The sequence below is a fragment of the Pseudocercospora fijiensis genome, assembly GCF_000340215.1.
Source record: "Pseudocercospora fijiensis CIRAD86 unplaced genomic scaffold MYCFIscaffold_2, whole genome shotgun sequence".
Lineage (NCBI taxonomy): Eukaryota > Fungi > Ascomycota > Dothideomycetes > Mycosphaerellales > Mycosphaerellaceae > Pseudocercospora > Pseudocercospora fijiensis.
Window position 1 is genome coordinate 4877231 of NW_006921533.1, and position 15431 is coordinate 4892661.

Consider the following 15431-nt stretch of genomic DNA (forward strand, 5'->3'; position numbering starts at 1 on the left):
ACATCTAAGCTCTATGCCGTTCCATCCATACCTTGACTACACGCATACCAGACAGGACAATCTCAATGTCAACCATCTCTTCACCACATTTACCTTTTCTGCCACAGCCTTTGTGCTGCAATCAGCTTAGCAGTCATCCTCATCCCAATCAGGCGAAACATCTGCCCAGCCAGATTGCCATCGGCCTCCATCGGCCTCGCCGCCAGTCCGCAATGTGCGAGCACGTCTGCCGTCTTCTCGCCAACACCTCGCTGTGCAGTCGTCACTGACCGAGACAAGATCGCCATCGGTTGACCAGGCCAACGAGGTGACTTCTTTATCATGAGCTCTCACTAGAGCCGTGCCGTGCTCGAAAACATGCAAATTGGACGATGACTTCGAGCGAGCGGAGGTCGCAGAACGTTGTGACGATTTCGGTGGTGCGGAGGGCAGATCAGATTCATCCTCGTCATTCTCGTCATCGATTATCGCGCGTTCCCTTCGGGGGACGTGGCGTTCATCGGTAGGGAACAGGATCGGGTTGCCGTTCGTACTGCCCACTGCCAGCATCTCGCTTTTGTCGCCCTTTGCTGGTCGTAGAGACGCTTTGATGTAGAACGACGCTAGCCCCAGATCTGCATTTTGGTAGCCGTAAAGTGGCCCCAAGCCAGGCATTTGTTCCTTGAGCAAACGCCTTCTGCTTGGACCAGACGACATTTCTGGCGCGTAGCCGAGCACAAGTTGGTTGGTCGAGTAGGCATAAATGGTAGCGTCGCGGCAAATCGTGTACAGACGGCCGCCGTCGCCAGACAACGCCATGGCGTTGACGCCAAAGTTTCGTCTGCTGCTGTGTGATTCAGGAACCGGTGTACTCGCCAGAGGCATCGGACTGCGTCGGCCTGCGTTTCGAAGGTCCCAAAGCTTGACTGAGGCATCAACTTCGCTCGAAGTCACAATCATGTGCTCGCGTCCATTGAGCAGGTGTTGGAATGAGGTGATAGACAGTTCATCCCCGTTGTCCGTCTCATACGAGCGATTCGCCGAACGATGTCCATAGCCCACCTCGAGAGACTTGCCGTATCTCGCTTCTGGCTCGACTTTACCGTCGCCATTGAAACGAGAACCAGCCGATGCTCGCCAGTTCTGGACAGCAGACTTTCCACCACATCGGAGATCCCAGATGTTCACACACCCGTCTCTGGCGCTGGTAGTGATGATGTTGTTGTCGTTCGGCGCAAAGCGCACTTGCTTCACGCTGCTTTTATGGCCAGTCAGAATACACATAGTCTGTTGGCTATACATGTCCACCACTCTCGCAGTCTGGTCTCCGCTCGCGGTTGCCAATATATAGTCATCTGAGCAGAATGCAATATCCATGACCGCATTACGGTGTACACGGAACTTGACATGAGCCATTCGAAAATCTGCGGCCGGCGAGGAATCGATCAAGTGGATGCTGCCTTCCTCGTCACCGATGGCCACAAGCGGGTTCGTGTTGCACGCAGTTGTACAGAAGGGTAGAGCAGCACCAGAAAACATGTGAGTGTCTGAAGGAGAAGTGCAGATGTCCGCGGTCTCTGCTCTCCAATCCACTACATGGTCCGCTCCTCGGAAGCCTCGAGAGGTTGCATGAAAGCCCCCGAAACTGCGCTCCAGGATGCGTCGAGCTGGGCCTGGCTCGCGCAGACGCCGATTAGCACGCGGGAATGGTTTCAGCTCTTCAAAAAGCTCTGGAAGAGTCTCGGCTTCCGAATCAAATTCTGGTAGCTCGATCGGCTCCAGCGTCTGGTGGTGCCTCAATGGCGATGACTGCGGCGGTGAACTCTGCAAGTCCAGTCCAGAATGCTTTCTGCGCTTTAGGGGCCGAGGCGAGGTGAAGTCATCCTGCGGCGTCGGCAGGAAATCTGCTCCAGAGATACCTGCAGCTCTCCGGTTTGCCCCATTCTTGGTAATGTCTCGAAGCTGCCTTCCTGCCTTGCTTAAGCGTCCGCCTCGGGTGCTGACAGCTTTCCTCGGCTTGAAGAATTTGTTGAATCTGTTCGGAGTGACAGTGGGCGGCTTCCTGATCTTCTGACTGCTGAGCAGACTGGCAGTGGCACTCTGCGGTATGGGAGGCGAAGATGGAATGTTCTCCTGGTCGAGCGAGATCTTGTTCTGCTGATAGAAGCTGTCCTGAGAGGATCTTGGTGGCAGGTCTGCCATTATATTCTCTTAAGACGGCAGCGTAATGCTGTCGGACATGAATATGCAGAGGTGTGTGAGGCGAATGCTAGAAAAGCACTTTACGCACAACGCGTCGAGTCGAGCAAAGACGCGTTTAAGGTTGCACTAGCGCATTCTCGGCCGCCGGCACGTCGGCAATCGGAGCTTGGACCCCCGCGAAATCGACATCTTCAAAAAAACTTGTAGAGACCAAAGCGATATCGACACCACTGCATTGACAGGCGTCGACCCTCGCCACCATGTCGGCTGTCAAGAGAAAGGCCGTCACAGACGAGCGCCCTAGCAAGAAAGCCAAATCGTCCGAGGCGAAAGACGAGCAAAGCAAAGAGAAGAGGCCTCGGAAATCCGTCGACAATAGCGGTGAGAAGAGGGTGCTCAAATCTATACTACAGACTGAAGAGCGCAGCTTTCCACGCGGTGGCGCAGGTCCCCTTACTGCCTTGGAAAATAAACAGATTCAAGCTCAGGCTGAGCGAGATGCCAAGAAAGAATTGGAGACTGGTCAGCAGCAGTCGCTCGACGATGAGGATCTGTTCGATGATGCCGCAGACGAATCCCGCAGCAAGAAGAAGAGGAAGAGCGATGCTAAGAAGGGCAAGAGTGAAGGCACCATCACAAGGATACAAGGTTTAACCTACAAAAACCTCACTGTGGGCAGCGTCGTACTTGGCCGGATCACAGCAATCACTGACCGCGACATCGCGCTTGCCTTGCCCAACAACATGACCGGATATGCTAAAATTACCTCGATCTCGCCAAAAGTCAACTCCAAACTCGAACAGATCATGCTGGCGGAGGAGGAGGATGCTGAAGAGCACGGCGACGTTGACCTGAAAGAGCTATTCCACATAGGACAGTGGCTCAGAGCTGCCGTGACTGCCACTGCTACCGAACCAGAAGAAGGCAAGGACAAGGGAAAGGGACAGAGCAAGCCCAAGAAACACATCGAACTGTCAATTGAGCCTGCGGCTACAAACGGTCGTCTTTCTGCGGACAGCGTTGTGACGCATAGCACGATTCAAGCTTCCGTACGCAGTGTCGAGGATCATGGCCTGGTTATGGATGTTGGTCTCATTGAGGAGCATGCCACCGGTTTCATCGCCAAGAAGGCGCTAGGAGCTGCCTGGGAATTAAGCAAAGCGAAGGAGGGTCAAGTCATGCTTTGTCTTGTCACCGACAAAGTTGGCGGTGACGGGCGAAAAGTTCTGAAACTGTCACCAGATTTCAACAAGCTCAATGGCAGTCAATCGAATGCTCCGGTCGTCAGCGATGCTCCTACGGTCGACGCCTTTCTACCGGGTACACTCGCCAATGTCCTTGTGACAGAAGTCACGCCACTGGGGATCGCTGGCAAGATCATGGGCCTACTCGATGTCACTGCTGACACGGTTCACTCCAATGCTGTTGGCGTCGAGGATATGAGCAAGAAATTCAAGATCGGAAGCAAATTAAAAGCGCGAATTACTTATGCGCTTCCTCAAGTCGATGAGTCTACAAAGGTCGGGGTATCATTGCTCGATCACGTTCTGGCACTTACACCAGCTCCGACCAAGCTGCCAGGAAACGCGACGTTCAAATTGAAGGCACAAGCAAAAGAGATAGAACAAGCGTTGCCGCTCTCGAAAATTCTTGACGAAGCAAAGGTGACCAGAGTCCTCTCCCAGCAGGGAGTGTTCCTCGCGGTCTCGAGAAAGGAAGGCCGCGGAGAGCGGACCATAACGGCATTCGCACATATCTCCCAGCTTTCGGACCAGCACATTGATACATTGTCATCAACGTCTGGATCTTACAAGCCGGGCACTGTGCACAAGGCACGGGTGCTGTCTTACAACCCCATCGACGACATCTACCGTGTCTCCTTGAAGCAGTCAGTGCTTGACCAAGCTTTTCTGCGACTTGAAGATTTGAAAGTGGGCCAGACTGTCAAGGGCTCTGTCGACAAGCTGATCTACGGAAGTAAGAGTGGAGTTACTGGCATTTTGGTGAAGCTGAGCGACAACGTCAACGGCCTAGTCCCGGAGATGCATCTCAGTGATACACAACTTCGTTTTCCCGAGAGCAAATTCAGAGCAGGCTCTGAAGTAAAGGCGCGTGTGCTGTCGGTCCACCCGGAGGAGCGACAGATTCGACTCACTCTCAAGAAATCTTTGCTTGAAGATGACAGCACCTCTCTCTGGAAAGACTATCATGATCTCGAACCCGGCATGACTTCTCGAGGGACGATCATAGCTCTGCACGACAACGGTGCTGTCATTCAATTCTACGGCGCTGTCCGAGCTTGGTTGCCGGTCGCCGAGATGAGCGAGTCGTGGATTGAAAGTCCGAGCGAGTTTTACCGCCTTGGTCAGACCGTCAATGTGAGGATTGTGTCAGTCTCGCCTGAGGCTGAGCGAATGAAAGTCACTTGCAAGGATGGCGGAGACTTCACCCAAGAACAAAGCGACGCGTGGGATAGAATCCACGGCGGTGAACTTGTGAGCGCTTGCGTCACCGAAAAGACAGCCGACTCCATTCTGCTTGATCTTGATCACGGTCTCAAAGGGATTATCCGGCTTGGCCACCTAGTCGACAACTCGGAGGCCAAGGCGCAGAGCGCCATGAAACGGATCCGTGTAGGAGAGAAGCTGAAGAATCTCTTGGTACTTGACAAGCAGGAGAGAAGCCGTACGGTCGTGCTTAGCAATAAGCCTTCCATGGTGAAGGACGCTGCCAAGCCTGGTAAGCTCATCAAAAGCTTCAGTGATGCTCGGCCAGGAATTAAATTCCATGGCTTCGTGCGAAACATCACACAGGACAGCGTGTATGCTGAATTTCCTAATGGCGTGGTTGGTCTCATCACGAAGAGCCTGCTTCTGCCTGAAATGAGCAATCAACCATCATTCGGACTCCGAAGGGACCAGACATTGACCGTCTGGGTGACTGATGTTGATCTTACGCGGCAGCGATTTCTGCTCACAATGCGCGAGCCAGGGCAGTCGGCTCAGACCGAGACATCTGAGAACCGTAATGCAACGGAGAGCGACGTCAAAAATGCCGTCGACCCTGCGATCTCTTCGATGGCAGATTTTGCGCTTGGAACAGTCGTTAAGGCTCGCATTGCTTCCGTGAAAGCCACGCAGATCAATGTTCGGCTTGCAGACAATGTGCAGGGCCGTGTGGATGTCAGTGAAGTATTCGACAGTTGGGACGATATTACGAATAAAGCGGCTCCCTTGCAGAACGATAAGCTGAAGCAGAACGACACGATCGACGTCAAGATCCTGGGTATCCACGATGCACGCAGTCATCGCTTCCTTCCTATCAGCCACCGTGGGGGTAAGGTGCCGGTTTTCGAGCTCTCAGCCAAGCCGTCCAGAGTTCGAGGTGGCGATGAGTCTCTCCTGGCGATGGACTCTGTCAAGCAGGGTGCTTCCTACCTTGCATTTGTCAACAATCACAGCGATAATTGCGTGTGGGCGAACCTGTCACCTAACGTCCGCGGTCGTGTGTCGTTGATGGACTTGTCAGATGACGTTGGTCAATTACAAAACGTTGAAAATCGCTTTCGTGTTGGGTGCGCTCTCCAGGTCAAGGTGAAGTCAGTCGATACTACAAGCAACAAGCTCGACCTGACCGCGAAAGAAAATTTGACACGGAAAGAGCTTTCCCTGGGCATGGTCGTGCCAGCGCGCGTCACCAAAATATCCGAGCATGGCATTACCGTTATGATCGCTGATGATATCGTCTGTCACGTGCCGCTCGTGGAACTCAGCGATGATTATGACCAAACAAACCCCGGGCAGCATCGCAAGAACGAGGTTGTTCGTGTCTGTGTTGTAGGCCTTAGCCTGCCAGACAAGCGCGTCTTCGTCAGCTTGCGCCCTTCCAAAGTGTTGAGCTCAAGCCTGCCGGTGAAGGATGCACATATCACAGAAGCTTCTCAGCTCAAGCCTGGAGCGATCGTCCGCGGTTTCGTCAAACGAGTCGCCGAGAAAGGAATTTTTGTGTCTCTTGGCTCTCGCGTCGACGCTCTGGTTCATATCTCTGACTTGAGTGACCAGTTTGTGAAGGACTGGCCTAGCATCTACGAGGTTAATCAGCTTGTTCAGGGCAGAGTGGTGACTGTTGATGCCGCCAGCGGACAGGTCCAGCTAAGCCTAAAGAGATCGCACGTGGACAATGATTATCAGCCGCCGATGACCATTCATGATCTAAAGCAAGGCATGACAGTCACTGGGAAAGTCCGGAAGGTCGAGGACTTTGGCGCATTCGTGGACATCGATAATACACAGCCCCGGCTTTCTGGACTTTGTCACAGAAGCGAGGTTGCTGCGAAACGAATTGAGGACGTCCGGAAACACTATAGCTCCGGAGATGTCGTGAAAGCGAAGGTGCTCAGCGTGGACCCGGACAGCAGAAAGATCAGTCTTGGGTTGAAGGCCAGCTATTTCAGCAATGAAGCCGAGATCAGCGAAGACGAAAGTGGAGATGAGAGTGAGGACGTTGACATGGAGGATGGCGTAGAGGTTGAAGAAGAGTCTGATGCCGAGGGTGGCGTCGAAGTTGATCTCTCTGAATTGCAAGAAGCGGACAGTGACGCTGATGAGGCCGCGGATGCCATGGAAGTCGACGCCGATATCGAATCGACTGTCAAGGGCGGTCTGAAGACAGCTGGCTTTCAATGGGGCGAACCTGATGTCGGCAGGGACACGGCTGCGGACGAATCTGAACCTGAGACGACTTCGACAAAGAAGCGCAAGCGCAAGCCTGAGATCAAAGAGGATCGCACCGGTGATCTTGACAAGTTTGGCCCACGCAGTGATAGCGACTTCGAGCGCCACCTCCTGAGCCAGCCCAACAACTCTGGTTTGTGGATACAATATATGGCTTTCCAACTGGAGCTCTCCGAGGTACAGAAGGCTCGTGATATCGCCGAGCGAGCTTTACGCACGATCCATATTCGAGAAACTGAAGAGAAAATGCACATCTGGGTCGCTTGGCTAAACATGGAAATTGAGTACGGCGATGACGAGCGCGTCGAAGACGTATTCAAGCGCGCCTGCGAAGTCCAAGATCCGCTTGAAATGCACGAACGTCTGGCAAACATTTACATCAGTGCTGGACGTCTTGATCAGGCGGACGCCGTCTTCGAGAAGATTGTGGCCAACAAAAACTTCCGCGCAAGTCCTGATGTCTGGTACAACTACGCAACGTTCCTCATGAACAACCTTGGAGCTGCAGATCGCGCGAGAGCGCTGCAATCAAGAGCGCTGAAATCGATCTCGCCAAAGGAGAATCGCAAGCTCGTGGCGAAGTTCGCGGCGCTTGAATTTCACTCTGAAAATGGTACCGCTGAACGTGGTCGAAGCGTCTTTGAGGCAATTCTGTCGGATTCACCACACTGGAGCTCTGGATGGGATCAATGGGTTGATCTTGAACGCTCACGAGTGGGACGTGTTGCGGACGATGCGGAGGCCAAGAAGGAGGCGATCGACAAGACCAGGGCGCTTTATGAACGCATCAGCCAGCAAAAGATGAAGAAAAGGCGAGCAAAATTCGTCTTCAAGAAATGGCTGGAATATGAAGAGAAAGAAGGCAAGGAAAAGGACGTGGAAAGAGTCAAGGCTCTTGCTAGCGAATACGTAAGGAAATTGGCAGCAAGAGGTGAAGATGAGGATGAGTGAAGGGTAGTGTAGCTCGCTTGTACACGGTAATCTGCAGGAAGGCTTGGGCTCAGCATGTACATAGAGCTGGATGCATCTCCAATGGCAGTATTTGCTCAGTCCCTCGACTCTCAGAGCGCTCCTTGTGTACAGTATGTATAATCGGCAATTGACGGCTCAATGTTCGGTAGGACTGAGTAGCGGGCCGATGCATCATGACTCGGGAAGCTTCTCCTTGGCGCTCGCCCTGGGGTTGCACAGCGAGCTCATGCCCCCTTCACCCTTCACCCTCCTCCATCTCTAGACTCCCGTAGCCTTCTTAGCATACAGCAATCCTTCGATCCCCTGCACGCACGCAGATTGTCACTCGTAATGGAGAGCACTTGATTTGCGCCTGAGCCGTCACCAGATCTTGCCTGCCAGCATCGCGATGCATTACCACAACATAGAATGAAACCCAGAAAACCACATGCGCGATCGCGAAGCTTTCGAAACAATCCCGTCAGTCCCAAGACCCTTCTACGCCGCTATGCCATCTTCTTTGCCATCTTCGCTTTCGCTTATTCGCTCGTTGAAGCCGTCTTCGTTCGTCAAGCCCAAACCCGGGAAAGCGGCAAAGAACCACCCCCTCTGGGAAAGGAGAAAATATACATCGCTGGTATACATTGGACGAACGAAAGAATCCTACGCAGTCACTGGAACGCCGCGGTTGTCTCCATCGCGAAAGCGATCGGTCGCGAAAATGTCTTCGTCAGTATACAAGAGAGTGGGAGTTTGGATGATACGAAAGGAGCCTTGAGGAGCTTGGATTCCGAACTCGCACATGCCGGCATATCGCGAAGAATTATTTTGGACAATACTACTCATGTCGACGACATCTCTCGCACTCCTGAGCCGGGAGAAAAGGGGTGGATAAAGACGAGTAGAGGAAAATCAGAACTCCGGAGAATCCCATACCTCGCGAATCTTAGGAATCTGGTGATGCAACCCATGTATGAAATGCAAGAGAAGGGATTGCGATTCGATAAAGTGCTGTTCTTGAACGATGTTGTCTTCGATGATATGGATGTGAGGAGGCTGTTGAATACCAGAGCTGGGAACTACGCTGCGGCGTGTTCTTTGGATTTCGCGAAACCTCCGGCGTTCTATGATACTTTCGCTCTCCGAGACGTGGAAGGCTACAACAAATTGATGAAGACTTGGCCATATTTCCGAAGTCAGAAGTCGAGAAGGGAAGTGAAAGCCAGTCGACCAGTCCCGGTCAAGAGCTGTTGGAATGGAATTGTGGCAATGGATTCCGAGGCATTCTACGGTCGCTCGCTACAATTTCGGGGCGTGGATGATAGTCTTGCTGAATATCATATCGAGGGCTCAGAATGCTGTCTCATACATGCCGATAATCCTTTTAGCTGGAAGAAAGGAGTTTGGGTGAATCCGATTGTCAGAGTCGGGTATTCTGGAGAGGCATATGAGGCTATGCATAATTCGGGAGTTTCCACTTTCAGGGTCATTTATGGGTCTTGGATGAATCGGATCTGGAGATGGACTAGTACGACTTATTGGAAGGATAGAGGCGTAAAGAGGCGGTTGCAGGAGTGGAAGTCCAAGTCGAATACGCATTTTGAGAGCGGAGAATTTTGCTTGGTTGATGAAATGCAGGTTTTGGCGCATAATGGGTGGGCGCATGTGTGAGCAGATTCACTACTTTTGGATAAGATCCTTCAGGAACTTCAAGCATCTATTGATTGAGCCCGTCCAAGCAGCAGGTCGCCTGAGCACAATCCAACCTCCGACCGCCAGCCCCATGAACCCGAGAGGCACAACTGTTCTTCTCCTCAAGCCCCACTTCACGAGCCTTACTCGAGCAGCCAGTAGTACTCCTCTTGAAACGTCATCGCCTTTGTTCGAATGCGGAAATGGCTTTGAGCCGCGAGTATCGCCTACGTGCAAGCCCACGGAAAGATCTGATCGGATGTCGCGTCCCAGCAGTCGAGCCCACATGGCGCAATTTCCTCCGATGCAACGAGAATCCGTGGATTAGAGAGCACAAAGTCCAAGGTAATATCCTTGATCCAGGCGCTGGAATGATTGTCATGGCCATTGAAGCGGCATCCCAGCTGGCGGATCCAAACGAAGAGGTTCTCGGGTATGAACTGCGAGACGTCGCCATTGTGACGCCAAGGGTGTCGAGGTCATGGTCCAGCTCCACCCACACGAAGGCTGCACCTTCAGCAACTCTTGACGAATTCACAGTCTCGAGCTGGTCGCACGATCCCAATAAATGGACTACCCATGCGCGAGGTTTTGTTGCTGCTACGTACGAGAGCTCCATATCGCCCTCGATGCAGCAAGAAATGCGATTGAGCAATGCGCGGCAGAAGAAAGCTTTCTTGGAGTTCCCACCGATCTCATCTGATGCCGCAGAGGTTGAGCAACAAATGGCCGCAGCCAAGAAGAGAATCTCCACTAGGTCTCAATCTCTCGAAAATATTCACCAGGGAGGTGGAGCCGTTGCAAGTCATGCTTGAGAATGATCTGCTCTATACGTTCTATCGAGGTGCATTCGGGGCATCTTACAACTCCAACTGTGCCGAATATGTCGGTCTGATCGCGGATAAAAGACCCGGTCTCAGCATTCTCGAGACCGGCGCGGGAACTGGCGGTACTACTGGCCATATTTTGGGCAGGCTGCGTCACGGAGACTCTTCGAAGGCATCGCGATACTACTTCACCGATATCTCACCTGGGTTCCTTGCCAAGGCAGCAGATCGCTTCGTCAGAGACGCTTCAGTCATGGAATTTGGCACCTTGAACCTTGAACAGGACCCATTGGAGCAGGGTTTCGGGGCAGAAAGCTTCGACCTCATCGTCTGCGCCAATGTGCTGCATGCTACCAAGAGCATCCAGGAGACGTTGGAACACTGCAAGACTTTGCTCAAGCCCAACGGACAGCTGGTTCTATCCGAGGTGACTATCAAGCGCATCTTCTGTGGTTTCATTATGGGGCCTCTTCCGGGTTGGTGGCTTGGTGAGGACGATGGTCGTAAAGGTGGTCCATTGCTCGATGTACCTGAGTGGGATAGCGCTCTACAGAAAGCTGGCTACTCTGGGGTTGATCTGGACGTTCGTGGCGATCGAGAGGGTTCCAAGGAACCTGTCTCCTTGATCGTCCCCCCAAAATTCCCACTGTCAAGGCAGTAGATGTCGCTGAGAGCTCACAGTTTGCGGTGATCCGCACCGAAGATGCCGCCTCCGAACAGCTTGCTGACGCTCTCTTCTCCGCGTTCAAGGAGAAGGGAGTTGAAGCCGCCGTCTTGCAGTGGCCTGACTTCGAACCCAAAGACATTGAGGGCAAGTACTGCGTCTCTTTGGTAGAATGGCAAGAGCCTCTTCTTGCTGAAATCACTGATGGTGACTGGAATACCATACGCAAACTCATTCGATTGCCCTGAGCCCCATAAATCGCTCATGGTCGGTCTGTCTCGCGCAATCCGCAACGAGAATGCTGGGGTCTTACTCGCAACTCTGGATATCGACACTCTGGAGAATATTGACGTCGCCGCGTCCGCTGCAGCTATCATCAACGTGAGCATGGCGCACAGCAGCAGTGAAGGCGCTGATGGAGAGTTCGCTGCTCGAGGCTCTACAATCTACATCCCTCGTGTAGAGCGCGCCACCAGCGTCGACAAGAGCCTTCAAAAGTACGAAGCGAAAGGAGAGCCAGAGCCCACATCATTCATAAGCTGTGGCCGTCCTCTTAAGCTCACGATCCAGACTCCTGGTCTGCTTGACACTTTCCGATGGCAGGAAGATGAGACATACTACACGCCGCTTCAATCGGACTGGATCGAGATTGAAGTCAAGGCCGTCGGACTGAATTTTAAAGACGTTCTCGTTGCTCTCGGAAATCTCAATGAGAACAAGCTCGGCGTCGACGTTGCTGGCGTCGTTACTAGAGTTGGCCCCAGTGTCTCGGGCTTGAAGCCTAGCGATCGAGTTATAACAGCTAGCTGCGATACCTTTGCTACATATGTTCGCTTCCCGGCAAAAGGCGCTATTGCTATGCCGGCCGATATGAGCTTCGAAGATACAGCGTCAATGCCGTTGATATTCCTCACGGCATATTATGCCCTTGTCACAGCCGGCCAACTTGAGAAGGGCGAGACCGTTCTCATTCACGCTGCAGCTGGTGTCGACTGCTCAGAATGTGGTCTTCTTGGATCCCATATTGCTTGATCAAAAGATCACGCTTCTCTTGTGATCCAACGGTTGCGAAAATTTCTGCTCCGATGTGTTGCGCCAGTATAATGCTGGAGAAGCACTGCGGCAATCGTGGCACTGCTTGGCCAAATTCGGTCGATTCTTGGAGATTGGAAAGGCAGATCTCTTCGCCAACACCGGCCTGGACATGAAGCCTTTCCTGGACAACAAGTCATATATTGGCGTCAATCTCCTCGACTTCGAGAACAACCCCACCCCTCGCGCAGTCAAACTGTGGAACGACGTTGCTCGCTTGATTGGTGACGGAGTACTGATGCCCGTACACCCGGTGCAGCAATTCACTTTCTCGGGGGTGGAGAAGGCTTTCCGATACATGCAGACAGGTGAGTTGATACTACAGCAACCTGAAAAGGCCGTATTGCTAATACTATTTCAGGCAAGCACATGGGAAAAGTTGTTGTTCGTGTGGACGAGACAGACATAGTACCTGCCGTGCCGCGCCCACCCAAGGTCGGCATTCAAGAAAACGCTACATACATAGTCGCTGGTCTGGGCGGCATCGGTCGTGAGATCGGTCGCTGGCTGGCAGAAAAGGGGGCCAAGCATCTCGTATTCCTCTCCCGATCCGCTGCTTCTGGAGCTGGCAACAAAGCCTATGTCGAAGACTTGCGCAAGACCTACAACACTAATGCCACTGCTTTCGACTGTAATGTCGGCAACAGGGCTGCATTGCAGACGGTGCTGCTCAACATCAGCCATCTGCCTTCAGTTCGTGGCTGTGTCACTGGAGCAATGGTTCTGCAAGACTGACTCTTTGACAAGATGAGTGCAGATGACCTCCGTATCACAGTTGGACCCAAAGTTCACGGCACCTGGAACCTTCACGACCTGCTGCCTCGTGACCTGGATTTCTTCATCATGCTGTCTTCGCTTGCAGGCACAATGGGTCACAGAGGACAAGGTAACTATGGCTGCGGCAACATTTTCCAGGACTACTTCGCATCGTACCGACGATCTCTCGGTCTGCGAGCCATGACGATCGACATCGGCTATCTGCTCTTCGTCGGCTTCGTCGCTGAGAACGACGAGTACGTCGACCACGTCAAAGCCATGGGTCTGAAAGTCATGCACAACTCCGACTTGCACGGCCTCATCGCCACTGCGATGGAAGGCTCAGAGGCACATCCTCCCGAGGTCATGTGTGGTCTACCATTCAACGAGTATGAGCCTCAATGGTACTGGATGGCAGACAACAGGTTCGCTGGGCTGCGAAATCTTTCGAATGGCCGCTCGTCCTCGTCTGCTTCAGCCGTCTCACTAAAGGATGAGCTTTCGCGCTGCTCTGATCTTGGAGCGGCGGTAGACATGATCACCACAGCTATGTGCGAGAGACTTGCGAGATTGATGATGATTCCCGCCGCTGATGTCGATGCCAACAAGCCTCTCAGTGTTTATGGCGTGGACAGTCTTGTTGCTGTCGAAGTCAGGAACTGGATCGCTAAGGAGATGCTTGTTGAAATTTCGGTGTTTGATATCATGGCTAATGTGCCTATGAAGCAGCTGGCGCGAGACTTGGCAGGGAAGAGCAAGGTTTTGGGTCATGTTCGCAAGGAGTAAAAAGGTTAGACCGGAAGCGCTTGGGGACTCTTGATCTGTAGGATAATGCTGGTCAATACTACGATTATACGAATATGGGATCTCGTCGCTAAAGAGTGAAAAGCAATTGTCTTCACACACCGTCTCAGTGGACCTGAGCTCGGAGAAGGATTTTATGCCTCCACTCCATGGGTACACAATAGCCTCTGCTATCTGGATTTTAGAGAACAGAATTATCAGATTAGGTCTGAGGAGCTTCGTAGTATGTCGTGGCCGGAGCTGTGAGTGCACACGGTGAGATGAGGCTTACACTATCGAGGCTCACCTTACTAGATCGATCGCACCTTCTCCCATTTATCTTGGTCGTATCTAGCGTACAGCACAAGTTGCCCCCTGAGTCGACATGATCTATGACATTTGCCCGTCAAGAGGTGAGGACTAGCCACTTCAACACTAACTATCCTCACACGGGACGCTTCCCAACCTGCAGCTCCCTTGCAAGGATGGACGCGAGATCTATATAGGCTCCGTTGTCGAGCTCGTCGATTTTGGCATCAATCCTCCCGCATAGCCCTGCCCGCGTCAGTCCCACCATCTTGTCCTTTTGCTGGCGGCAGCTACCCTCGAGGACTCCATCCCATCGCTTGGACCCGGTTACATAACAGAAGCGAATCTTCTATCCCTGGGACAACAGCGTCAACGTGTTATCGGCGATCTTCCTCTCCAGTTCGTCGATCTTCGCATCGATCCTCCTCTCTAGCCCTGCCGGCGTTAGTCCTACGAGCTTCTCCATCTGCTGATGGCAGCCTTCTCGAGTACGTGTATAGGTATCGCTGGGTGCTCTTGCGAAGGTCGCGTTGTGCTCCTCGACTTTCTTGTTGTGTGGTTTAGTCGCGTTTGCGCGCTTGCATTTCAGCAAGCAGATGTGCTCTTCCGTGGTCCAACTATATTATGATTAGCAAGGCTTCTAGACAGTGTAGGGGATCGATGCTATTTACCGGCGGTTGTTGGTTTCAAAAGTAGGGTGATGAGGTATATAATCTTTTGATGTAAGGCTATATTCCGAGAAACTTTCATGCGGTGGGTCTAGCACTGTGAAAGGCCATATCACGAGCTTCGTCATCATATGAATCGTGTAGGTAAGTAAGCAGTTCAGATGAGCAGGCTTCAGATTGGTGAGTATGCTTACCACGTGCCTCTAAAGTAGCCTCCATCTATTTGCTTGTTCTACTAAAACAAACATTTGATTGTACCAGATCCAAATAGATGAAAGAACCTCTCACGCTGCTCGAGGATTAATGAATACTGCAAACAAGTAGATTTCGCAGACCAGCAGGTTCCAGACTGCTGAGCCTTCTTACGACACGTCTCCAGAACCTCATAATTCAGCTTTCCGTTGCTTTGCTCCTCAAGGTGAACTCCCAACCTCAGATGGTCCAAACTGATGAAAGACCCTCTCACACTCCTCGAAGATCATTCAATACAGCGGTTAAGTGAATGTATGGAGTATGCAGGGTCAAGACCGGTGAGTACATTTCCCACGTGGCCTTGACATCACATGCGAATAGTGAGTGAATGACCTGCATAAACGTTGCTGCTGCGCCACAGAAGCTCCAACGCACATGCATCGTGAAAACACCTCCAAGAATCTTGACCCTTCTCTTCCATTCACAAGTCGTCTGTGCATCTCGCACATTCGACCCACTTTGCTTTTAAATGCACAATCGCTTCTCAACCCTCCTTTGACCGGGTCACTGCACCACCATCAGC

At 52.4% G+C, this 15431-nt stretch overlaps 4 protein-coding genes across 4 annotated transcripts; 2 read left to right on the forward strand and 2 right to left on the reverse strand.

Annotated features, from left to right (window-relative positions):
• Positions 1–132: 132 nt before the first annotated feature.
• Positions 133–2079, reverse strand: MYCFIDRAFT_124004 (uncharacterized protein; the record flags this gene model as incomplete). Its single annotated transcript, XM_007925467.1, has 2 exons — positions 133–1071; positions 1129–2079. Coding segments are annotated over 2 exons (1890 nt in total), but the record flags the coding sequence as incomplete, so codon positions are not given.
• A 362-nt stretch (positions 2080–2441) lies between these two features.
• On the forward strand, positions 2442–7865 carry MYCFIDRAFT_45277 (uncharacterized protein; the record flags this gene model as incomplete). Its single annotated transcript, XM_007924321.1, has 2 exons — positions 2442–7628; positions 7665–7865. The coding sequence occupies 2 exons, from the start codon at positions 2442–2444 to the stop codon at positions 7863–7865; spliced, it is 5388 nt and encodes a 1795-aa protein (XP_007922512.1).
• A 485-nt stretch (positions 7866–8350) lies between these two features.
• On the forward strand, positions 8351–13682 carry MYCFIDRAFT_84498 (glycosyltransferase family 69 protein; the record flags this gene model as incomplete). Its single annotated transcript, XM_007924714.1, has 7 exons — positions 8351–9393; positions 9921–9990; positions 10343–10967; positions 11220–11876; positions 12148–12448; positions 12502–12833; positions 12888–13682. Coding segments are annotated over 7 exons (3823 nt in total), but the record flags the coding sequence as incomplete, so codon positions are not given.
• A 112-nt stretch (positions 13683–13794) lies between these two features.
• MYCFIDRAFT_172124 (uncharacterized protein) lies at positions 13795–15427 on the reverse strand (the record flags this gene model as incomplete). Its single annotated transcript, XM_007925468.1, has 10 exons — positions 13795–13805; positions 13847–13940; positions 14006–14099; positions 14129–14304; positions 14325–14337; positions 14363–14605; positions 14660–14857; positions 14899–15087; positions 15123–15365; positions 15417–15427. 10 exons carry the CDS (start codon positions 15425–15427, stop codon positions 13795–13797), a joined length of 1272 nt encoding a protein of 423 aa, XP_007923659.1.
• Positions 15428–15431: the final 4 nt, after the last annotated feature.